This window comes from Hesperophylax consimilis, chromosome 10 (genome assembly GCF_061612785.1).
Source record: "Hesperophylax consimilis isolate HC1 chromosome 10, BYU_Hcon_1.0, whole genome shotgun sequence".
Taxonomy (NCBI): Eukaryota; Metazoa; Arthropoda; class Insecta; order Trichoptera; family Limnephilidae; genus Hesperophylax; species Hesperophylax consimilis.
In genome coordinates this window covers 15,941,920-15,969,635 of record NC_142845.1, presented here as the reverse complement: position 1 = coordinate 15,969,635, position 27,716 = coordinate 15,941,920, and the positions used below count along the sequence as shown (strand labels likewise).

Genomic DNA, 27,716 nt, shown 5'->3' with positions numbered 1-27,716 from the left:
TGAGCTGTTTATTACATAGTTTTTCTATTTGAGTGCGGCTTTTTCCTTCCAATAGAAGTTGATAGCGTATTTAGATAGTCTTTATCAAGTTCCTATGTCAACAGTAGATATCTGATCTTGTTGGATTTTGTCAACAGTTAAGTATAGTGTGTATAAAATGTAATAATACGAGTGTTTGTATATTTGAAAGTATTTTTGTGTGTTGTTTTATAAATCTGTAAAATTAGGTTCGTAAAAAGTTAAAAGCAAGGGAATGCAACTAAAGCATTTTGTTAATTTTCAATGCATTACAAAAATCAAAAGTCAAGCTACAAAAACCTCTGTTAAGTTTAATGCAGGAAAACCTTTATCACTCAGTCGAGCAATGCAAGATGTTTAATTATTATTGTTAGGTTAGGTTTTGTAACGCTTCTTATATATTATTTCTGCTTCTTATATATTATTTCTTTAATAAATTGATTTCTATCATACTAAAAAAAATTATTTATCCTTAAAAAATCTTCAGATACATATTTTTTTAAATTTGATACATATTCAAATTAATTTTATAATTGCACTATTAATGTGCTTAGTTTGTGTATCTATGTAAATTCAACGAATTATTTAGAAAAGGGGACAGAAACCCAAAAATGATAAATAATTAAATAATGTACAATATGCATATTATTCTTACCTTGCCGACAATGGTCTCCTTGCAGCTGAAGCAAACGGATGCAGACTGTAAATAAAGAGAAAATAATTGTATAACTAAGTGCACATTTCATCAAAAAGTCAATATTTATAATTTTTAAATTTATGAATAAAATTCAGATGACATATCAAAACATCGACGCGATTACTTCTCGGTGTATTATGTCATATTTAACCTTTCCGGGCGATTTTACGAATTTTGAAGATTATTACATCATTATAATTATTTTTGTCTACTAGCTGAATTGCCCGGGCTTTACACAGAGTTGTTTTTTTGTTAATGGGTAAAACCTCAAATTGTAGTATTTAGTTATCGAAGACATCGCCTTGCCGTGGCCGAGAGACCTGGGTTCAAATCCTAGATGCGACCGTATCTTTTTCTGATTTTTCTATTTCAAATTTTCGTTTAAGAATCTCTAATAATGTCTTCAATAATTGAGTTTTTTAAATTCAGATGTAGAGATTAACCTTCCTCTTGTTTTGAAGGTCACGTGTACAAAATTTCATCAATATCAGAACAAAACTGTAGATTTGTATAAAATCGAATCCACTGCCCGCCCTCCTCAAACTCTTCTTTATGATATATACTAGCTGAAATCCCCGGCGAAATCAAATGTAGACTACGAATTTATTTTTGTTACAAAGACAAAGTGTGCAAAATTTCACCAGTCTCGGAATATTACTGTAGATAAATCGAAATAGATTTTTGCAAATTGAAAATAGATATTGCGAAATATCATGATAGGTAAGTTAGCTTGCTAGTCAGTCCTAATTATAATATTAATATTTTTGTTATAATATAGGACTGAGGAACTTTTCGATGGGACATTGGAATAGAGTCGCTCGGTATTTTGATTAATTATTTTTTGTATAAAAACCAAACAAACGCCCGCCCACTCTTTTTTATAAATTAGATAGAAAAAGAAAAATATATTAATTGCATTGGAAAAATGTACCAACGACGACTATTGGCTTGTCGTTATCCCATTTCTGTGTGACTTACGCAGTGATGTAACATGCACAGTGATGATATATTAATTTATTCCATTCCAACCAAGTTCAAGCCAGTCCAAACTTTTTGTTTTCACCTAATTTTCATTCCGTTCGAAAAAAATATGATTTATAATACTACATCATTTCTAAACTATTCGCCTACACGTGCAGAGTTGCTTTATTATAAATATGTTATATTATTATTATTTTTCACATGATTAAAAACTAAATTATCCAATAAATAATTTAAATATTATGACAGCAAAATTGCCCGCCGCGTTTGGCTGCCATTTGTCGAACAGGTGGTTTCGTGAAGCAAAAGCACTTCTGAGAATTAAAAAAAAAACAGTTGGCCTCATTAGAAAGACTGTGATTGTAACTTAATTAGCGTGTGAGATATATTTTCGTGTTGAGGGACCACCCGAAAAACATTCTTGGAATTATAATTTAATGAGTAATGAATGATCTATCAAATCGCCCATCGCTTATTTTGATGTGAAATGAAAGTGTTTCGTAAACTAGCAAAAAGTTAATTGCCTAATGCCTCTTCTTACTAGCTTTTATTAATGAAAATTCTTTTGGAATGGTGCCGGTCTTTACAGAATAATGTCTAAATTATGGACTCCGCCAAAACCTTCAGGCAAGGAAGACATTTATTTCCATATCAATCATCAAAACTATTTCCCTTGCAACCAGGGTCGGCCCTGAGCCAAACGGTGCCGAGTAAAATTTTGACGCCCCTTGTCAAAACCAGTAGACGCCTAGGTAGGTGATCACTAAAACAATAATATTTTGACGCCCCTTGTCAAAACTAGTAGACGCCTACGTAAGTGATCACTAAAACAATAATATTTTGACGCCCCTTGTCAAAACCAGTAGACGCCTAGGTAGGTGATCACTAAAACAATAATATTTGGATGAATTGTATTTTTGTCTAGCGCCGTTTTCGTGAAAAATGATCTCAAGGGCGATGTGTTAGGACTGTTAGGTGTCAGGTACTGTCAGCGCCTTGGCGTCTTGACAGTTGGGCGCCCAGTGCGGACTCCTCCAATTGCGGCCGCGTAGGGCAGGCCCTGCTTGCAAATTGTATCGCACTTTCGCCTCAGTGTAAATGGTTTTCTTTTTCCTCTTGGAGTTTTATTTTATTTAGATCAATAGCATTTTTTATTCTCACTGGATAATGATCACAAACTGAAGATTTTACGGTAGATCCATTCCTTTTCGCGATTTTGAGAAAATAATATAGTATTTAGTTTAACCATTGTACAAACATTCAAATGCGTGACCAGATATTTTCTGCTGCTCTAAATAATGGCATTCATAACTGGAAAATGATTCTATGGATATAAGAATAAAAAGGATGCAACATGGATTTGTAGCAATGTTACAGGCAGAAAGATAAAGCAAATGGATTTGAGTCATTATATTCATATTGCAACTAAATCATAAAGATGCAAGTCAATTTACATCTTTCTGTTTCTAAAAATAAAGGTAGTTTCATCCATATACTTCACGGGTGATTGGTGAACTCACGAAAATGACAATTTAACACACCTTTAAAAAGTGATATAAAGTCTTGAAAAGTGATGAAACAAAACTATGTTAAATAGGTTAGGTTTATAGGTTAGTTTTTTTCATCGCTTCTAATAATGACTTTATATCAATTTTCAAAGGTGTCTCGAATTGTCATTGTTTTGAGTTATCATGGAACCAAAGAACATTTTTAAGCACCTTGAGGTAATTTAATTACTGAACGGCGCTATAAAAAAATATAAAGCCTTAGACACATTACGCTATACGCATAACGCGTGATTTGGTCGTGGCCTACACGTATCATGTGAGGTATCACACTACGCTATAATCTTCCCCAGGAAAGGGGGTCAGATCAATTGAGGAACTGCCGCGGAATATCATTTATTTGTATGGGATCTGTCAGCTTGACAGATGACAGCAGCGTAATTGTGGCGCTCCGTAAATTGTTCTGACCCAGGGAGGGTTGCATAATTTTCAAATATCGCCTGGCTAGCAAATCACGGCGCATCATCGTCGCCTCGCCCACACTTATAACAAATCATCTTTCACGTGTGACAGGTCTGTGTGGGATTGTATGGCGAGCAATATGTAGTTATATTAAACGCTTTGAGCTTATGGCGTAATTTGTCACCCCATCATTATCTATCTATATATAAATAAAAATGTAAATGTTCGTTTGTTCAAAATCAAATCTTTTAAAAGTTTTCCACCGATTCCTTTGAAATTTTGACACAAAGTTGCATTCGAATAAGCGTGTGTTTTTATAAACCTACATTATACCTATAGATATCACCTGTGACAGGTAAAAAAAATATTTTAAAAAACGCCATCTGTTGGACGTAAAAGCAACACGCGCCATTGTTTCTCTATCTGCACAGATAAACTGAGACAAAGCAATGCGTGGCGGGGTACAGCTAGTTGCAAATAAAAAATAGCGTACAAGCCAAGTGGACAAACTCACTTTATTTTTTTTATAAACTTTCTATTACGTAAATAATACAAGTTAATGGTCCAAAATACGTACGAATGTGTTATTTATTTTAAATATCATTATCTATCCGTGACTTGTCTTAAAATAAAAACAAATTACACTCTCACCCATATAATTATACAATCATAGGTGTGTCTTTATCAAAATATTGTATTGTTATTTTTATCTTCATATTAAATTCGTGTGATAAAACACTAGAAAAGAATTCCAATTCGTCAAAATCCCTAATTAATAACAAGGTTAACTGAAGGATTTGTGATATTTTTGTAGGTTATCAACTTTGATAACAACAAAAAATAGTTATAAGGCGATGCCATATGTAGTAATGCAAAATCATGTGTTTTTGGTTTGAAAATTTGGTCGCCTAGAAATGTTTTAGATGCTTTAATTAAATACTGCGAGTAGAATACATCTTGGCCTTTGAAGTAATAGACTATTTTTTATATAAGTCTTTTTATAAGCCCAGAAAAAAATAATTTATAAGGCCTATGAAAACTGCTTTAAAGTTCAAAATCTCCTACTTACGAACCCATTTTCGGTTATGATTTTATTGTATAATGTGGCAAATTAAGTTAGTTATAAAATGATCGAAAAAAAAAAATTTATGCATGAACATCCACAAAATAAAATAAAAGGCACTTTTTGGCCATGTTTTTTTCTTGCATAAATCAAACCAGGCGGATGGTGTTAAGCGGGAATTTAAACTTTATCGCCATCTACGTAAGGGTTATTATTGATAGCGGCTCAATTTAAAATATTACACGACGTAGTGCATCGCCTTAATATCATCAAAACACTAAAATAAGATTAGCAAATGCTATTTATTTTGCTTACGTCATAATCTAAGCAAACTTAAAAGATTAGTTAAACATCTCCACGGGGAAGAGCAGCTTTATAATCAGTCAGCCTTTTTGTCTAACTCTGTACGTACGCTTCCGTCGAATATCTTCAATTTTGACGATTCTCCGTTCGATAATAGATAAATGAATGACTGCGCGTTGTGCATACCTAATATACTCTGATGATCATTTGGTTCATAACGTATGCAATCATTATGTTTTTATTAGCATCAATTATTTATAAAGCAAATAAAGCGCTGAGTCATGAATGAGTACTTTTCCAATTCAGTTTTTCTGTACTAGTTTTTGGCATCCATTTTCTTCACGACCTCCAGTAATTAGTAATACGTGTAAACAATTTAGGATTTATGTCTTTAGTAGATAATTTAGTAGTTTATGTAAATTTTCTTGCACCCGATAGAAGATTTGGCGCCCGGCACTAATCCCAACCCACCCTACTTTGATATCCGCAAATTATTGCAATTTTCTCTACGAAACTTCGTCTGGCTTGTGAGAACATTTCCGCATTCCCCTGCAGAGATTTCAATATGCATTAAACATGCCGTCAACAAAATTATGTTGAATATTTAGCATCGTTAATTTGCTTAACCTACCTACATATACTAGGGCCTTACTAATAAACGTATTTTAAACTTTACATAACTGATAAAGAACCATTTACGGTACATGGTTATTTATCGGTTGCGTAAAATTTAACGTTTATTAGTAACCTTCCGTAATAAGGTCCAACTAGTTCAGTGAACAACTAGTTTGGTAGGTCTGAATTATCCAAACACAATTTTGAAAATTAAGACACAGTTATTATTCAAAGTAAAAATTGAGTTCATTAATCCGGAGTTACAGACAGAGGCATAACCGAAAATAATATTTTTAATTTGTAACGTCATTATTATTAGTGCATCATTATTATGTAAATTTTGTAAAAATTACACATAGATATGTGTCTTACTTTTCTTAGGTTTAGATTAGCGCCTATATTATTAAAATCTTTATCCATGGATATGTGTCTAACTTTTCTTGGGTTCAGATTAGCGCCTATATTATTAAAATATTTATCCATAGATATGTGTCTAACTTTTCTTGGGTTTAGATTAGCGCCTATATTATTACAATATTTATCCATATATTTTGATATTTTTTGGGCCGATAATATTGTGAGGGTATTTATGAACCTGCGTAGGATGTGTTTATATTTCCAGGAATATAATATCTTGAATGTTTTTCCGGCAGATATTAATGGACTCTTCGCAGAGCGACTAGGAACATTCTTAAACCCTCCACGTGTCCATGGCGGATGTCAAAACATATTTAATTATATCGTGGGACCATTTATCAAAAAATGATGATATATGGCTAGACAGTAACAACACTGACTGAATAAAGAAATGGGATAAATTTAGTTCTTGAAAATACGTTTGCAACACTCAAAATGCACCTATAAAATTAAGAAATCATTGCTTATCAAGTCAGCATTATCAAATTATTATCACAAAGTGTGATATGCCCCTGAAAAGGCGAAATTAAATTAGTATTTTATTGTTATTTATGAATGCCTACCATAAAAAGACCGTAGAAATATTTCTATATAATAAATGCGAACTTTTGCGGTCATGAATTCTTAGATATTACTGATATTAAATTCCATTAATTTATTTAATAATTTTTTTTTCCTTTTCGAAATCGCCTACCAACAAATCTGGAATTCTAATTTTGTAATAAAGATAATATTCGTGATTTTTTCCGATAATACGAAGAAATAAATGTAATGCAATCCGTACTCTGTAAAAACTATATAGATATTATTTCGCATGCATGCATATCTTGATACTCGCCTGTTTTGTTTTTGGCATTGCCTCGTCTGATTTAATCGTGACATTTTTTAGTAGTTAGGTAGGTAAAGGTAGTTAAATAAAGTATCGTTTACATCAGTGTCTTTTATTCTGGTTTCTTGAGTTTTAGGTGATATTTTATATTTTTAGTAGTTAGGTAAAGGTAGTTAAAGAAAGTATCGTTATCTTTTCTTCTGGTTTCTTCGGTTTCAGATGATATTCTATTTTTTTTTTCAATTTCTACTATAGAAATGTTTCGGGATCTTTTTCGATACCCTTTTAATTTATTTTACATTTTTATGAATCTTTTCAGCGATAATAATTACTCACCGGAATTTTTTTTAACGCTTTGGCTAATTAGTTCGCTTTTGGGAACGGTTCATATCTCTGAGAAATCATTATGTCTACCTTACTGGCGTTAAATATGAACTCAACGGTGTTAGAAAGAAGAAAAAAACCACACTTTACAGTCGAATCCAGAAGTTAATCACAGAACAATTAAAATGTACACATCTAAGCAACAAGGTTCTGAACGCAAATTGAGAAAAAATTATGAAACTACCTGAATTTTTAATTATTTTTTTTTTATGTGGGATGACAAAAAAGTGAGGTGAAATTAATGTTTATAGTAAATTTGTCTAATAAAATGTGTCTGTGTTTTTTTTTCGTCATCAGTAATTTTAGTTCAATAAAAAGAAACCAATTTTATAACTTTTTATGTTTGCATTAAAATATTTTATATTTTAAAAATTATGTGTTTATTTGGGATAGTAAAATTAGGAAGCGTAAGTCATCACCTTCCTAAAGACTTTTTAGTTTTCGGATATATTCAGATGTATTTCATTTATTTGGATTTTAACTCGAACCTTCTGACTTCGGACATGCGCCCCTAATGAATTAAAACCACCATACTCCACTGGCATCATATTGAAGGGCTAATTCTCCCTTCAAATTTGGAGTCAAAAGGCTCTCGACGTATTTTTCTGCCATCAAAAAAGTGACGTTTTATGGTTGAAACGGATAAGAAATGTATGCAATGGATAAAAAAGACGCCTGAAGCATTTTCAATCCCCCTATGAACATACAGGATTTTCCAATAAGAGGTGTTATTTTGATATTCAGTCCTAAAAGATCAATGGTTTCGTTGCTTGTATGGCACGTAGCGCCGTCTTGTTGAAAATAAACGTTGTCCAGATCAATACCATCCAATTCCGGCTATAAAAAATCATTAATCATCTCTCGATAGCGCAATCCATTCACCGTAACTATTGCTCCAGCCTCATTTTCGAAAAAGTAAGGTCCAATGACTCCGCCGGACCATAAACCGCACCAAACAGTCACACGTTGAGGATAGAGAGGCTTTTCAACAATAACTCTTGGGTTTTCCGAGCCCCAGATGCGACAATTTTGCTTGTTGACGAAGCCACCGAGGTGGAAATGGGCCTCATCATTCAAGATAATTTGCATTTGATTCACTCAAGTGAATTTTAATAATTTCAATGCGTTGTTGAAGCGTGTATCGTTCCATTTTTATTAATGGCGTAGTTTCTACTTGTTAAATGTCAAAAATGACAGCTTCAAAAGTACATCTACCGAAATAGAGGGCTATTCAAAATAACATCTCTTATTGGAAAAACCTGTAGCATGAGATTAAAAAATTCAAACCAAACATTTGGAGTTTTTGCATTGCCGCACGGATGTCTGATGTAGTCGATAGTTCAATACATTTGATTGATATGATCGATGATTGTAAACACATTCGAGTTGATTAATTTCTAGCTACAAAATGCAAAACTTTGCAGTGACCTTCAGCGGTTGTGGTTTGCGGTACAGTTATTAATTCTCTCGGTGGGTTACTAGGTAACCCGAGTGTAATCGATACATTACGATTCCTATCTCGTTTTAAATTCATGCTCGAATTGGCGGAGACGGATTATAACGATATTTAATAATAGCGACTGGATTAGGTACTGGAGCAATCCTTTCGACCTATTTTTGTATTGAGACTGAGAGGTTTCGTGGCTACTTAACAAAACGGCCATCTGTGATTTTCTCCAAATACTGGTAGCCTTCAAATTGATTTAATTTCATCGTTATTCGATTATATTTTGTATGATATTTAGGTGGTTGTATTGTAGACATTGATTAGATGATCATTTTTTTCACCATGTCTGTGTCTTATTCTATAAAGGTGAGCTTTTCTACTGTAATTTTTTTAAACTAACCCAGATTTAAAAGAAGAAAAATATTTTTAAAGCATGAAAATTTTTCTCCCTGCGGAAAACAGAAAAGAAACATGTTTAGGTAAGATGGAAATGGAACACACTAGTGTTACATGAAATTCCAGACATACCTATGTGTGTTGTTGAATGGTGGGTATGTATTTTAAATTTTCTCCCGTCACTTCGGCGAAGACAGAGTTCGTGTTCTAACAAATAGCAAAATATGACTATTTAGGTAGTTTTTTAAAAGAGGGAATGAGTTTATGTATCTTGAATCGTGTTTTGATCGAAGGCCAGTGCTTTCGTGTGCGGTATTCGGAGATGTGATCGATATTAGCGAAGGTCAAAAATATACGAAATACACGCTCTAGTTTGATCCCATAGATTTAATTGCCTTGCTTGACTAATCTATGAATACAAATGCGTTGACTGTACAGTGCGGTCAATCAATAACTAAACAATAATGATAATCATTATTGATTGCCAAATCTGTCCGTCATTTATACCGACCATATACAGAGCGTATGTACCTATGCAACGGCAAGATGTAATTAATTTTATTTTTGACAGATGCTTGGTTATATGTTTATTTATTAGGTAGCTACCAGCCGGTTTGTATTGTGAGTGTGTCAGTAGAAAATTAATATGCGCACCGTTACTTCGAAACAATGCAATTATTAATTAGGTTTTCTTTGTAAGGATTATTGAAAGTGAAATGTTTGTGGGACATTGCAGGTGGATAATTACATCATTTATTTATTCTGGAAGTTATGCGATTACTATATCCAACTATAATATAAGCTACACAGATTTTGTAAAAAGTATAGTTCAATCGATGTTTACCGTCACCACTTACGACGGGTTGTTTCAAAGAATTTGAACAATTCTTCAAATTTTAAAATTAATTTTCAAGTTCTGTGACAGTTCTTTTAAAGTTCTGTTATTATTTCAGTTCTGTCAAGTAACTGGCATCATTAGAGTCCAAATTAAAATTCAGTCCGTTAGAATATTTAGATCTGCACATTTTTTTCATGACACATTTCATCTTAATTTTCATTATTTTGTTCTGACAAACGTGCTTTACAACAGACTGTTCGTGTATATTTTTTATAATTATGTTACAAACTTATAAACACTAAACAATTATCAAATCCATTCTCCGACATTTCCATACATCATTATATCTTTCATGTTTATCATGGCGCGAGTAAAATTTTGACGCCCCTTGTCAAAACGGGTAGACGCGTAGGTAGATCACTGTAATTAATAATATTCGGATGATTTGTATATTTTTTAACGCCGTTTATATGAAAAAAATATCTAGGGCGATGTGTTGGGACTGTTGATGACTGCTGATATCATCAGCGCCTTGGCGTCTTGACAATTCGGCGCCCGGAGCAGACTGCTCCAATCGCGCCCGCATAGGGTCGGCCCTGAGCACCTTTAACCGCTGCATTAATTTAGCTATGTTCTGTAAAACACCCAATCTGGTGTAATAAATATTTGCTAAATATAAACTTGCTTTACAACAACTGTTCATGTTTATTTTTTATTAATATCAAGAACGTTACTACACATTGCTCTTATCAAGACAAATACGCGATTATCACTGAACATTCTGGAAAGAGTACCAAGCAATTTTATAATTATTACACGTGAAAAATCACTGCATATTGTGTTTGTAAATCTAGTTAGTAAATAACGCCTTCTAGAAAATTTATTTTGGTCATTGAACCAGTATTACAATCACAGAATATCCGAAACTGAAATTGCAAACGAAAGAATAGCCCAGCTTTGTGTCTAGTGCAATAATGGACGACTAGCAGAAAATTGAACCTGCGATGCCTGGGTGGGGAACCTGATGCTTTGAACCACTCGGTAACTTATCAATTTTCTTTTAGTCGAGATAAGTTATTTATTAGTAAACTCTCCTTTCATACAACACCCTTAAATCGTTTTACATATTTTAATCCCCATTTTATAGAGTTAGGAATTAGGTATATGTCAAAATAGTCAACTGCTGAACTTTGGATAAATAATCACTCGTAAATTATTTGGATAAGATAATTGATTATTTCAGCAGCTGAACTTTGTAAATATTTATCCAAAGTTCAGCTGCTGAAATAATCACCAATATTATCCAAATAATCAAAAGGGATGAATAATCACTTGTTGATTATTTGGATAAGATAGTTGATTATATCAGCAGCTGAACTTTGTAAATATTTATCCAAAGCTCAGCTGCTGAAATAATCAACTATCTTATCCAAATAATTTATCCAAATAATCAATAAGGATAAATAATCACTTTTTGATTATTTGGATAAGATAGTTGATTATTTTAGCAGCTGAACTTTGTAAATATTTATCCAAAGCTCAGCTGCTGAAATAATCAACTATCTTATCCAAATAATCAAAAGGGATAAATAATCACTTTTTGATTATTTGGATAAGGTAGTTGATTATTTCAGCAGCTGAACTTTGTAAATATTTATCCAAAGTTCAGCAGCTGAACTTTTGGATAAATAATCACTTGTTGGCATTTTACCGTGATGGATCGCAGGTAATGCTGTAGGTGTAGTGAAGATGCACGTAATTTCATTCGATTTTTCACAACTTAGCTTATCGGGAAATGCCAACGAAAACGCTGTGTGAAACTCGTCAGAATATTAGAAATATTTACATAACATTGACTAAATTTAGCAGATTTAGTCAACGAGAACTTTTGTTTGTATTTTGTGGCGATCTGCGGTACCGAGCACTACCGAGTGTTAGTTAACAAATAACCATTATTGCGCATAAAATTTAAATGGATTTGCTTGTTGCTAGGAGCCATGGACCCAAAGATCACAGGTTCGAAACAAGACGTTGACAAATGAAAAAAAATGGTTATTTAACATTAAGGGTCTTACTAATAAACTTGTTTTAAATTTTACACAACTAAAAATAGTCATTAATCTAGGATAAATGTTTTTTTATCAGTTCTGTAAATTTTAAAATACGTTTATTAGTAATAGGCTAGGAATTTAATTAAATTAAAGCTCTGGTGAATTACCCACCAATAAGAATCGAAAAGTCGTTTAATTTGGCTTTAACTATGTTTATTGACATTTTCTTTCTTTTCCCCCACTATTTGCAGCCTAAAAACAGTCCCCTATTTATATTCCATGTTATTTACTAGCTGTAGCACTGGTTCCAAGCGGTTAGAAATTCGATATGAAGAAGGTGTATAATTTATATTCCATATTATTTACTAGCTTATACAACTGGCTCCAAGCGGTTAGAAATTCGATACCAAAAAAGTGTATAATTTATATTCCAAATTATTTACTAGCTTATAGCACTGGCTCCAAGCGGTTAAAAATTCGATACCAAAAAAGTGTACGATTTATATTCCATATTATTTACTAGCTCTGGCTCCAAGTGGTTAGAAATTTGATATCAAAAAGGGGTACAATTTATTTTCCATATTATTTACTAGCTCTGGCTTCAAGTGAAATTTGATATCAAAAAGGTGTATAATTTATATTCCATATAATTTACTAGCTTATAGCACTGGCTCGAAGCGGTTAGAAATTCGACATCAAAAACGTGTATAATTTATATATTTGCCTAATAGTTGCGAGATAGGTACGTACTTGTGCCACCAAATTCTATTATTCAACTTTATGATGTAATCTATGACTTAATACAGCTGCGTTTAAAACCACTTGCGCATAGTCGCATGGCCGTATTTTCGTTCTGCATCCAAACTACAAACGTTCGTAAATAAGTAATAATGATGATGATGAATGATCATCAATCAATCACCAATCAATATTGATTAACGAGAGCGGACTGCACTCGTGATCGGATGCAGTTATGTCATGTGACAGATTGTGTTATGATACATGCCGCGTGGTTTCCCCTGCGACGTGAACTCAACTGCAATATGAATTGACTCGTTTTACTACCCGGTGTCGCACGTCCGCGTCATTTTTATTCTTGTTTGTATAATATCGTGGGGTTACTGCCAACAGTTGGTTAACTCTGCTTTTTTGGTATTTTTAGTTATCGGTGATTTTAATGTTTATGTACAGGGTTTTCCAATAAGAGGTGTTATTTTGAATAGCCTGCTATTTCGGTAAATGTTGCTTTTGAAGCTGTCATTTTTTGACATTTGACAAGTAGAAACTACGCCATTAATAAAAATGGAACGATACACGCTTCAACAACGCGTTGAAATTATTAAAATTCACTTGAGTGAATCATATGCAAATCATCTTGAGTGATGAGGCCCATTTCCACCTCAGTCAAAAATTGTCGCATCAAGGGCTCGGAAAACCCAAGAGTTATTGTTGAAAAGCCTCTCTATCCTCAACTTGTGACTGTTTGGTGTGGTTTATGGTCCGGCGGAGTCATTGGACCTTACTTTTTCGAAAATGAGGCTGGAGCAACAGTTACGGTGAATGGATTGCGCTATCGAGAGATGATTTTTATGGCCGTAATTGGATGGTATTGATATGGACAACGTTTACTTTCAACAAGACGGCGCTACGTGCCATACAAGCAACGAAACAATTGATCTTTTACGATTGAATATCAAAATAACACCTCTTATTGGAAAACCCTATATTAAAATCTATATCTTTAATACGTTTGGGCCTCCTCTAATGTGGTTAAGTAGGTTTTTGGCTACTGTTTTTTTTTTCATAAAACTTACTAACTTAATTTTTTAAATAATTAATAGACAAGAAAAATATTGTCGAACCAGGTTTGTTTAAAAAACAACAATAATGATTTTTTTTTAAATTAACACTAACCTTATTTCCCATAAGACTTTATAAAGAAGATTAAATTTTTAAATTTTTTGGATTGAAATCAGGAAACTTAGCTTTCAATTAAATTTTTATCGCGTTTCGTAATAGTTTTACAAAATGTAATCCAATTTCAATCAGATTCTGTTGATAAAAAAAATTCTTTTTTTTTAAAAAATAAGTTTTAACTGTTACCTACACTGAGAATGTCATTATTATTTTTAACTAGCTATAGATAATAAATTATACTTTCTTTTAAAAGGCAGCGGACGAATTACACTGACCGGAAATTATGATAAAAATATCTCCCCACAAAGCTTGAAGTAAATTGCTCAGCGAAAGGAAACATAACGAAAGGAGAAATATCTCATATGAGTTTTATGGTGTTACCGCCTTAAGAACATTATGGTATTGTAATAAGACCTCGCGCCGCTTCCACGAATAAAACAATCATAAAAAATACCATAGACATTCATTATTCTGAGCATCTCCAGACTAGAGGCAGACGAGGGGTTGTTTATGGCGCCTTGGTGACTTTAATATATATATGTATAAAGCTGTACTATTTGTGAAGCAGTTTTTTTGAGGAAAACTATACAATACGAATTCCACAAACCTTATTGTCTTGCGAGAGTTGGCTAGAGATGAGTCATGGATCTTAGTGTTAAATGCTTGTTCATCAAATTAAAGCTTTATATTCTATTAACTAAATATTTAACACGGTCATTATCTTCCTATCATTTTATATATCTACTAGATTAAAATATTCTCACAATTAGTACCTACTCTTAACAGGAAACGGCGAATTTAATCGTTTCGCTCGTCATGAATTATCCCGGCTTTGTCTGAGATTTCAGCACTACATTTTTTTATTATGGTATACTAAGAGTAATATAAAAAAGGAAAAAAAAATAGTCTTAACGGGACGCCTGGCAGATGTAAAACATCGAAATTGATTTTTATTGAAGGAAGTTAAGAGTGACAAAATGGTTGTTGGATCTAGGCAGGACTGATTCCAATCTTCCGATGATGTCTCTTTTTTATGTTTCGTTTTAACATGCTTATTTTATCTAGTCTTAAATCCTTTATTCGTCTAGGATAACTTGAAACCTGTAAATTTGACTGTCCTAAAACGGGAATCCTTCCTAGTTGGACAGTCAAAAGCATAAAATATAATCAATATTACAAAAAATAAATAAATAAAAATAAAGTGACAATGAAAGTGAACAATATATATATTTTTGATAATAAAACTATTCTTTTAATATTATTAACGGGCGTAAAGAGCAGACGAATCACACGGCTGGCCGAATGAATGTTCTGTGCAAGAGCGTCGTCCCGTCTTGCAACGCTTGCTACGCAAGAATCGGTTTTACCCCCCTAGATGTGCCAAAAGATGTTTCACACCAAAATATGGCATCATGGTAGCAGCAAATATGGTAAATTAATATTTTAATGAAGGTCATCATAAATGGAGCTGAACATAGTTGAAATTCTACACCAGGTGTACAAAATACATGACACCAAAGCGAGCGTTCTGGCTGCTTCGAAAAACAGTTTTCTGCTTATTATGCAAGCCAAATGCTTGCTAAAAAGATATGAAGATTATCTGACGCTGTATCGGGATTCTTTCGCCATACTGTTATATTAGTCGCTGGCTTTACTGGGAGGACCAATTTCAATTAACCGTTTACTACGTGCCTCGCCAAGGCACACTCCCTCGTTGTTACGTCATTTGTCATTTCGGCACGTGTTTCTTATGTTATCAACAACTAATGTTTTGTATGATTATGACAGGTGTTTCTAATTAGAACTAATGAGAACTCGATGTCAGTTGTTTACATACAGGAAATGCGTATTTTTCCAGAAATTTTACAGTACGAAAATCGATAATAATAATAAAAAATAAAAAAACTTTGGTTTCGACATCGATGATTTATTATCTTCTTGAAGTTAAGTAACTAACTAACTAACCATCATGCCGTTTCCCCGCAGGGGTAGGCAGAGAGGACGGACCGCCAAACAACTCGGTCTTGGCACACACTTCTTGCCTCATTCGCATTCATACATCGTCTAATATTATTCTGACTCTTGACATGGCCCGAATCAAGTATCTGATTCACTTGATCATGCCATGTCTTCCTTGGGCGTCTCCGACTTCTGCTACCATTCGCATTTGCATCATATATCCTCCTTACACTCTTATCTTCGCTCATTCGCTCTACATGCCCAAACCATCTAAGCGTCCCTTTATTAATCTTACTCATTACGCTTACATCAGCCTTGCACTCTTTGCGGATCTCCACATTCCTCACACGATTAAACATTGTTTTACAACACATACGCCTCAGGGATCTCATTTCAATGGCATTCAATCTACTTTCATCCTTTCTTTGCCAGTTCCATGCCTCACTTCCATACATCAAGGTAGGTACCAGCACTCCGTTGTGGACTGCTAACTTCGCTTCTTTGGCAATTTTTTGTTAGCGCCAACTGCGTTCAGTCCTCCATTAACGGAATTACCTGCATTTACCCTTCTTTCAATATCTCTGTCCGCCTTCCCATCTCTCGTAAACATACATCCTAAATACACAAACTCATCCACCTGCTCCAAGTATTCCTCATTCACAACTATATTGAACACTGTTTTCGTACTCTCTCTTTCAAACACCATTATAAGTCCAAAGTAATGGTGTTTAAAAGTTAAGAAACTTTCTAATAAAGAGTTTTTTTTATGAAAATAAGCGTTTAATGCATCGACCTAGTAGTCAATGTCCATGTAGGCAATCTATATTGTGCAAATTTAGCTGCCTAATTCCAATTGATTTGGTACGTATTGAATTTGAATATTAATAAATGGACATTGCATTGATTACGTATAGTGTACATACTCAAGTAGATAAATGTTATACGTATGCTCTGTTTATTGACTTAGGTTAGGTTAGGAGAGGCATACATAATGCGATCTTGAACTTGTTGATACAACCAAGCTTTACAAGCCCCGACATACCCAATTTCTACCGTTTTATAACAAGTTTCTAGTTAACTCTTTAAGTTTTTAAGTCTCAAAAAAATATATGTTACTTTTGAAGATGATATCAATAGATTTTTTATGCCTAATCGTTAATTTTATGAAATACCCTCGATAGAAAAAAATCGCAAAGTTAGCTCCGAAAATTTTTAAAACACGTTTTGTTCTGTTATTTAATATTTTATAGCCATGAAAAAAATAACTGTAGCTTTAATTGCAACTAAAGCATTTGTCGAAAGATTTTTGCTCTATTTCAAACGAGTTTTATTAAATATTTTCAACATTCTCAAAAACCAACTATTTTCAACAAGCTCGATTAATCAAAATAGTGATTTAGCTTTAAGCTTCGCCTTAATACACATTCATTGAGGACAATTACATTGCATTCAATTACAATGATTAATATTATTACTAAAAAAAAATCATAGCGAAAATTACAAAATAAAGCATTCCAAGCGAAACCAACGAAATTTAAATAATGGTTTTACACTTACCGATATGTTGTCATGTCAGTAATTAATTTTATGATAAACCTTTTTTATTTGTACATTTACAGGTGTATGAATTTGGTCCATTGTTTTTCTTTGATATATGATGGATGATGATGTGTTTGTTTAATTACCTTATCGACATCTTTTTTTTTCGGTTTACAGCAAAACTACAAAACAAAACAAAACAAAGCATTCAAAGGAGGGGGTGCATATTAATGTAAGGATCAATTCAAAAGCCTTGCAAATACAACAACAGAAAACCAAAAACACAGTTAAATAATGTATGAAATCATGCAAATTGATATGCTACTACTTCTACAAAATAATAAAATACTTAAGGCGATGCACTACGTCGTGTAATATTTTAAATTGAGCCGCTATCAATAACAACCCTTACGTAGATGGCGATAAGGTTTAAATTCCCGCTTAACACCATCCGCCTGTTTTGATTTATGCAAGAAAAAAACATGGCCAAAAAGTGCCTTTTATTTTATTTTGTGGATGTTCAGGCATAAATATTTAATTTTTTTCCGATCATTTTATAAATAACTGAATTTGCAACATTATAAAATAAAATCATAACCGAAAATGGGTTTGTAAGTAGGAGATTTTGAACTTTAAAGCAGTTTTCATAGGCCTTTACATTATTTTTTTCTGGGGTTATAAAAAAATATATCTAAAAAATACTCGATTATTTCAAAGGCCAAGATGTTTCCTACTCGCAGTATTTAAAGCATCTGAAACATTTCTAGGCGACCAAATTTCCAAACCAAAAACATATGATTTTGAATTACTTCGTAGTGCATCGCCTTAATCTAATAATTATTGTGAAATTTACACTAATCCTATTGAAAGTTTTCACTTTATTGTCTTTAAGTTTATAGAAATTTCATCACAATACTACATATTATTATTGTAGAAATTAATTTCGCAAAACAGTTTTAAGGGATCGCTCTAACAAAATAATGATATCTCGTCTTATTTTTTGAAACATTTCAATTGAAATGTCAAATAATGGAAGTGAAAATCATCGTTTTGACCTTGAAATTTCAGAAAGATCTGTGCAAATTTCACGTCGCTGGATCTCGCCGTTCGAGAGTTATTTTGCGGATATTACAGATTGTAGGTCTTATTATTTTTATTCTTTTGAGTAACTTTATTTGATGGCGTATCGTAATAATATTGTCAAAATTCTATAAAAAATTATGACAATGTGTTAAATTAATTAGCGTTTTTTCTATTTCATAATTCTACTTGCTCTCAATCTTCAATTGTCATGGCCAAATAATTCTCTTATATCATCATTGATTTATTTCGGTATAAAAACCTGTTGTGTTTACTTCGACTGTATACGAAACCACCTGTTAACATTCTGCGGAGTTAATAAAAAGGAAGAAACTGATAATTCGCTTACTAAAATAGAAAATCTACGCTCATTGTGTTGAAGTATAAATACTTTAAGACACTACATACAAATTGTATAAATTCATTTGGTTTCGATTTGAAAACTCTCCTAACTATCGCAAATTTTGCACTGTAAAGGGTAACCCAACTTCTTCACGGGTCGGTGAGGAATTGACATAATCTAGATGCAGTAAGAATTTGGGTAATGTAAGTAAAAAAACCTTTCTCGTGCTGCTCCGTCCGGTGTACGGATGCCTATAGAAATACATACGCGTATTGTGATTTCTCTTGCACTCGATTTATATCAAAGGAAGCCGCCTTAGAATCTTAGAAGACGTTGAAAAATATAGATCTCTCATAAATTATTTTTCAAAATTCCCAAATGCCAAAAAACAAATGGAACGATGGCATCCCCACTTGGGAATTGTTGAAACTGTGGAGGAAATTGATAATGGCAAGAGAGTCGGGAAGTACCTGGCTCTGGAAGATCTGGCCACTAAACATAGCTAATGCCATTACAAGCAACCTTTCCAATCTAAAAAGCTGTCTCTCAACAGGTCGATACTGAGACCATATTTCACACTGCAATAAATTTAGTGTATTATATTTTAACATGGACTATATTTATCACTCTCCGGATTTGAACTCGCTTCTTTGAAATCCGCAACAAATGAACTTCACCGATGTGCTTCGGAGATCGTGATAACAACAAAATTTGAAATCACAACTGTATTGCTTTGTGGTGATAAAATTGCATACAACTACTTGAATAATAATAATATATTTGATGTATTTACAGAACTACATATGAACGATAAGTTGTATGCTTAGATTCAGATAAGTAAAAAATATAACACTTAAATATTTTTTTAATAAAATACCTGCCTCTAACGTGTATGTGTCAAAGCAATAACAATAATGATTGCAATTGTTTCTTGTTTCTTATCGGCTCGGTTCTTCGAAAGTCAAAGCAGTGAGAGTGAGCAGTGAGCTGAACTACTCTACTTGAGGTGAGTGGGCTAGCTCTTTCAACTCATGATCTCACTTTAATCTAATGGATTTAAATGCTGCGTAAAAAATCATTTATTTCCATAATCCTATACAGAATAAGGATCAGACGAAATGTCAAAAACAAAACTTTGCTGAATGTACTTTGTTTGAATCTTTAAACTGAATAATAATTATGAATGAATTCATATTGTCGAAGTTAGATCATCTATGATCTAATTGCTCTAAAGATTGTTAGAACAAACATAGTGATTAACCATAGATTAATTTTGTAAAATTCCGCTGCACGCGTACGCAAATATAACAAAATATTAACACCATTGCGTTTTAACTTAATACAAGAAATAACTATTTATTTGGTGGGAGGTGGTAAAAGATTCAAGTTCAATTTTTTCTCAATCAAAGTTAGGTTTAAAGGTTAGGAAATACGCACAAATTATTAAAATAACCCCCAACTAAACCCAATAAAACCTATTTTGTGCATGTTTGCTTAAACCCCCGATCTAAATCTGTACCTCATAAGTCAAAGGTCGGTTGTCACATTTTTTTAAATTGTTCAGGAGAGAGAAAATAGTAAAAATTTTCCTTTGAACATTGTGGGGATACCATTACTTTTATGTTTACCTAACTTAGTTTCATTTTGTCGTAGGACAACCGTCTTTATACCTCTGTGTAAAAAGATCTCATACATAACTCATTTTCACAAAAAACTCTACAACCGATCTTTGACTTCTGAGGTACAGAAATAGTTGTCTCCATTCGTTATTTAAGTTGAAAGCCAGTGTTATTTTTTAAAAGAGCCTTTGTATGCAGCGGAATTCGACAAGTTTACCAACCATCGTTATACATAAATTAAAATGCAGAATTTACCTACAACATTAAAAATATTGAAAAATCCTTGATATGTCAGTATCTAGGTTAATGTAATGTATTTTTTGATGAGTCATTATTTCGATGGTGAATTTTTATACAATCAATCGGAAAATTAGGAATGATCCAAGAATAAAGATTTACATGACCCATGAATCTGCACAACGCTTTTGACATAAATAAACAATTAGTCACCATTCGTACTCTTTGACAATTGACAGATACAACATGGTAATTTAAAACACACAAAAAATACCATGATATCGATGAATGAAGTGTCTATGAATAGATTTAATAATTTTTAAATTTTTTTCAGTCATAGGATTATTTAATGTACCTACGTACTTATTATTATCAATTGACAAGAAGTAAAAAGAACAGCTTTAATTCAAACATTTCGTGCCTAATCGCTTAAGGTACAGCCGCTTATTCATTTCCTGTGTCCCTGAGATAATCCCGTTAACAGCTTCTATAATAATAATGAGATTTGACATTGGCATTGAATGTAAAACTCATTCAACGCTACGCAACTTCTAGTTGAAAGGCCTAAGCTGGGTCCAGACATGTTCTTTTCTCCGTACCGTACCTCCGTTTCGTATCAGCGTCGCGATCAAGAACGCTAGTTTGGACGCCCGTTCGGTACGGTACGGTGGTACGGCGTCTCGATACGGATAGAGGTACGCTCCGATCCATCGCGAGTCGGTTTTTCGACCCGTTCAAAGGCGATACGGTACGGGTCTGCGCCAGTCTGGACGTGTTCGCGGCGTCTTACATCTTTCTCTGTTTTTGAACAATTCTAACTCCCACCAACGTCGCCTTTTTTGTTTTTTTTTTCGTTATATTATTGTGAATAACAATGAAGGACGCGCAAGCAATCGTCAAATTCTCAAACACTTCCGCAGTCGACGATATGGTGGGAGGAAATGAACACGCGATGATCGCAGCGACGTTACGGAGATACGGGCTCTTGATCGCGACGCGGATACGAAACGGAGGTACGGTACGGACAAAAGATGATGCGTCCAGAGTTTTTGGATCGCGACCGCGCTGGTACGAAACGGAGGTACGGTACGGACAAAAGAACATGTCTGGACCCAGCTCTTAAGCTGGGTCCAGACATGTTCTTTTGTCCGTCCCGTACCTCCGTTTCGTACCAGCGTCGCGATCCAAAAACTCTGGACGCATCATCTTTTGTCCGTACCGTACCTCCGTTTCGTATCCGCGTCGCGATCAAAAGCCCGTATCTCCGTAACGTCGCTGCGATCATAGCGTGTTCATTTCCTCACACCATGTCGTCGACTGCGGAAGTGTTTGAGAATTTGACGATTGTTTGCGCGTCCTTCATTGTTATTCACAATAATATAACGAAAAAAAAACAAAAAAGGCGACGTTGGTGGGAGTTAGAATTGTTCAAAAACAGAGAAAGATGTCGCACGCCGCGAACACGTCCAGACTGGCGCAGACCCGTACCGTATCGCCTTTGAACGGGCCGAAAAACCGACTCGCGATGGATCGGAGCGTACCTCTATCCGTATCGAGATGCCGTACCACCGTACCGTACCGAACGGGCGTCCAAACTAGCGTTCTTGATCGCGACGCTGGTACGAAACGGAGGTACGGTACGGACAAAAGAACATGTCTGGACCGAGCTTAAGCGAACTGTGTACGACTGCAAAATATTTTCGCTATGAGTAATGCTCTCTCAGATAATATAATCATTTCACAGCATCCCCGGAGAGAAAACATCTTTGTTTATGTTTTGGTTTTAGCAGACTCTCGATGCTGTTATGATGTGATAATATTCTTCTTTGTTATTTTTACTGCCGCGGTTGGTGTGGTCGATACTGTACCCGGAATGATTTCGATTCGTGTAAAAGTTTTAAAACTGTAAAGAATTTTGCTTAAGGCGAAGCTTAATGCCAAATTACTATTTTTATTAATCTTTATAACGAATTGGTGTACATTATGAAAACCAAAAAATATGCTTTAGATAAATTGAAAGTTTTCCTATCGCTTCGCTTGAGTAGAATACAAATACAAAATTAAAATTCTCATTAAAAAATATAAATGCAAACTACTAAAAAATATTTTTTTTCAATAGAAATGTATGAACGCATAAAGGAAACAACTTTAAAAAAATACAGTATTATAGCTAAGATTATCTGTGACAGTTTCACTTGATTAACTTTTTCGATTTCTTATAAAATTATTACAAAATAAATTATAACTTGTTTTTTGCTTGAACGTTTCTAGACTCCGTTTTTCAATCGATTTTAATGCCTATTACCTACGATATAAGGTATACCAAGAATATACACATTTTTGCCATAATTGATGCAATATTTTATATAATTACTAGTGGATCCCCGCAATGCTTCGCTATTGCTAATGTCTTTCTCGGGCGTCTCCGACTTCTTCCATCATTCACTACTGTATACCACAATGTTACTGTTAAAAAAACTACATTACATCGACTTTCATTCGACTCTGTATCTCATTCAGGTGCAGAGATATTGTGTTAAGTATTCCTTGGGCGTCCCCGATTTCTTCTATCAAGGCGATATCAAATCAACCCGTTATTCTAAAATATTTGTGTCTACAGTGTCGCATCGAAATTCCAACGATAGGACCTTAATTGGGAAACTTTGACGTATATACCGAAAATGCGAAAACAGTTTACCGAAATACAAACATAATAATCTGTTTTCTAATCCATAAAGCTTTGTCCATTCTTATAACATTATTATAATAATATACCCGATTTTAAGGCTCACAAAATAGCACACTTTTTTCAGTAAATTGAAATTTTGTTCAAAATTTTCCCATTTTCCGAGTGAACAAAAATTACACCTATGTTTTTATTTACTTTATGTACTACGTCATCTTCATAAGTGTCTGTATAAATATGAGAGAAATAACAAACAAAAACTCGTAACTATGAAAATTGTGATAATTTTTTTGTTGTTGTATTTATTTAGTTTTTAGGAAACTCCAAGACCCTAACATTTCACAACTTTTGCACAAGGATATTATTATATCCTATATCATCTAATGAGTATATATGTTATAAATATTGGTTATCTAGTTGATAAACTTTTAGAATCACTGGACACGGTCATAACGAATATGTCAATCATGAAAAAAAACATAGCTAAACTGTTAAAATGCATGAAATTTTGATTTAGGAAAAAATGTTACTTTAATGCAGTATTTTCCATTTTTTATAGTAATTAAGTTGAATCAAGTATTATTATTGTTATATATGTATAAGTAAAGTTTGTCCAACTTTCTGAAAGATTACCATTTGAATTTATGAAATGATACAATTGAAAGGCTGTAACTTAAGTGTATCTGAAGTTTTCCATGTGAATTGTATTGTTATAATAATATTGACGTTGGACTCACCATTTTGAAATGTTGTGTGTTACGACCTCACTGGAGAACTGTCAGAAGCAAACTGCTGAGTTTTGAGTGGGTTTTCCTTTGCAGGCGGCGGGAGCGGAAGGGGGGCGGAGGGCGGCAGCGGGGCGTAGCGGCGCGAGGGCGGGGGGAAGGAGGGCGGACGGGTGAGTCGTCTTCTTATTGTTCACTGGAAAAAATAAATGTTCATTATGTTAATTCATTTATCACTATATGTTACAAACATGTCAATACAGTGCACACTATGATATAACTCGTGAATGATAATAAAACGATGCCGAATGAGTGTGAATGAAACGGGGAAGGTGGGACAAGGCAGCTTTGTGTGGCCGTCTGTACTGCCGTTTTAACTAAAAACACAGTGTCTTCCTTGGGAGCTTCAATGAAGACACTGTTTTTACTTACAGCGACAGTATACTTTGTTAACCTTTGATGGGAAATGATATGTGGTTAGTTAATTTATTAATTTTCATGAAGAGGTGAAAAAGAGACGCATTTGGATAGTACATAATAGATTTAAGTACAATTATGTGCTACTCACCTTGTAAAAATTACAAACTCTGATCACCGGTATTCGTGTAGACCAATTTTTAAAAATCTTAAACTTCTGACAGTTACCGACATATATATAATGGAATTATGCCTGTTAGTACGATCATCTCCAGAAAAGTTCCCACAAAAAAACTCAACACATAAACACGCTACAAGGTTCACAGAAAACCTATTAATCCCAAAAGCAGCCAAAACTATTTTTCAAAAAGGACCACACTACATGGCCATTAAAATATATAACAACCTTCCACGTAGCATCAAACAAATAACCGACACACTTAAATTTAAATCAACACTAAAAACATTTATTTTAAACAAATGTCACTACACCTTGAATGAATACCTTACATGAATTAAATACCTCTGTTTTTTATTTATTTTTTATTTACTGTTATTTATTTGTTAACATGTAATTGTTGGGTTATGTGATATAATGTGTATTTGTTGGGTTAGCTGGAAGAAATAGGATGTAACCTATGAATTATACCCTTTGTACTCTTTTTGTGCAATAAATATTTTTTTGAATTTTGAATTTGAATTTAATAATTGAATTTTTAACGTTATGCTAAACAAATTAAGCTAAGCTAATTTGTTATTATGCGTGACAGTCGTTTCGCCCTTCGAAGACATTATCAAACTGTCTTAAAACCTATCAAAATTTGATAATGAATAATATAATATTTAATAATCTTTTTATATAAAGAGTAGAGTCTGTGGCGGGTGGGCTGCATGGATTTTTTAAAATATTAATCTACCGTTTTTTTTGAAAATTGATGAAATTTTGCACACTCATCTTAAAATTAATAGGAAGTTCACTGTCTACATCTGATTTCAAAAAACTCTATGTAAATCCCGGGCAACGCTAGAGACTTCAGTTTGTTATTTAAAAAATATTATACTCGGAAACTGCAGAGTAATCGCGACAAACATACTTTAAAACTGGACTTCACAAGAATCAAAAATATTTGCTAGTCAAATAATCGGAGAGGGTATTGGTGCCTGTTCGAGTATTATATTGTGTATGAGGATGTTTATGGGGTGTATAATGTTTTTTTTTCTGTAGTAGTGAGCCTTTCTAATTTACTGCTTGGCAACTAACGAGATTTTCCTGTCTCCTATTTCCACATCTCCCATCTGTCGGGAAGCATTTTTTTCCAGCCCCTTGTAATAACGAAGAAAATTGATTTCTTCGGGGTGGTCATTACCTTCGAAACGATTTTTATCGATTTGAATCAACTCTTTTGAAAATTGAATTGTTTTTATTCAAAAATATCCGTTAATCGTACCCAAATAAATATCAATATTATGGTTCCATGATAACTCAACACAGCGACAATTCAACACGCTTTTAAAAAGTGATATAAAGTCATTAGAAACGATGAAATTTTTTTTTTAATCTAACCTAACCTACATAACCCAGTTAACCCTTTCCTAACGGCTATGAGAAAAAAGTACAAAATTAATGGTTTTATATGAGATTCTTAATAATATGTTGTAAAGGAAACACATAAATTTTTTTTAGATTTCTATTTGCATTCTAGGTATTATTACTGTGACCTGGACTAATTTGTACCGTCAGGAACTTTGTGTATCATAGTAATGTGTATAATAGGAACTTTTAAAACATAGGTTTTTTTTTTAAACTAATTAAATCGTTAAATAAATATTAATAGTTATAAATAATTAAAAATGAATCTCGTGGTATTCAGTAAAGCAGTTTTTCTTTTCATTTAGACATAAGAATACATTGCAGTGAGAACATTTTGAGTGAGGCTTTGACTGTATCTTCTTGATGCTGCATACTTCGCATCTGCCTCTGTTTTCTACAAAAGTAGGCCAGTGTATGCCTCTGTTACCCAACCTAACATCTTTCAATGTCGAATAGTTTGCTTTGCGCCTTTTAGATGGGCCAGGGCTGGGTTGGTTTTCCCTCGATAACCTTTTTTTCTTGTCAAGATCTTTTTTTGTCATCAATCCTTGTGCAACTGACCGTCTAAAATCTTTTACAGAAGTCTTTTCAAGTATCAGCCCATGAACAACATATGCATTTACAAAAGCTATATCCAGAACTCCCCAAAACAGTCTGTGCCACCATTTTGGAGACTTACGGTCTACACAGTACAAGGCCCTCAATCTGTCAGCTGTATCTACACCGCCCATGTAAGAGTTGTAGTCTTTGATAGATTTTGGACAAGATACTTTCGATTTGGATCCATTTTTTTCTTTGCGAGTTACAGTTTCTTCTTCGTTGCCATGAAAATTTGAAGCAATGTTTACGACTTTGTTGTCCTTCCATTTCCAAAACCCGATGCCCAAACTAGAAAATCGATAGTCACATTCTCCACGTTTCAATTTAGAGTCAGCTAACAGATTGTTGGGTACACCCTTACGATTAACCCTCATTGTTCCACATCCGTAAGTTCTTTCAGTCTTCAGTTTCTCCAGTAGAGCTACCGATGTAAAAAAATTGTCGAAGTAAACTACTTTATCCTTCCCCCAGTCAGATTCTGTCAATTCCAAAACCACTCTTTCTCCTAAAGTGCAATCGGAAAATTTTGCATTCATTACTTCGTCTTTTCCTTGATAAATCATGAATTTTTTTATAAAACCTCTTTGGTCAGCCAGACACCATAGCTTATAGCCTCTCTTTATTGGTTTCATCGGAAGATATTGTTTCAAGACTGACCTTCCCTTGAATTTTATCATTGATTCATCAACACTCACTTCTCTCGTTCCGTGGTAGCACCCTTGAAATTGTTTGTTCAAAGCATCAACTATAGGTCTGATTTTTTATAGTTTGTCTTTGCAGTTAGGAAGCAGTTGAGAGTTATCATTGCAATGGAGGTTGGACAAAATAATTGCAAATCTATCTCTGGGCATGGTCTTGCTTACCAAAGGATTGTTCAAATCAGGGGCCGACGAAAAATGATCTGTCCATGAAGGTATTGCTAGGCTAGTATTGTAGGCCATGTAAAAGTTCATTCCAATAAAAGCCATCAGTTCTTCCTTTTTTAGGTTGAGGACCT

At 33.7% G+C, this 27,716-nt stretch overlaps 1 protein-coding gene across 1 annotated transcript in view; it reads right to left on the bottom strand.

The window, feature by feature from the left end:
• Positions 1-26,850, bottom strand: part of LOC149420364 (leupaxin-like) — a 30,622-nt gene extending 3,772 nt beyond the window's left edge. The window contains exons 1-4 of the mRNA XM_089636346.1: positions 26,799-26,850; positions 24,177-24,307; positions 17,568-17,603; positions 674-718 (exon numbers count right to left, since the gene is read on the bottom strand). Of these exons, the coding sequence (XP_089492472.1) occupies positions 674-718; positions 17,568-17,603; positions 24,177-24,307; positions 26,799-26,850 (264 nt within the window). The remainder of the gene's footprint in view (positions 1-673; positions 719-17,567; positions 17,604-24,176; positions 24,308-26,798) is intronic.
• Positions 26,851-27,716: the final 866 nt, after the last annotated feature.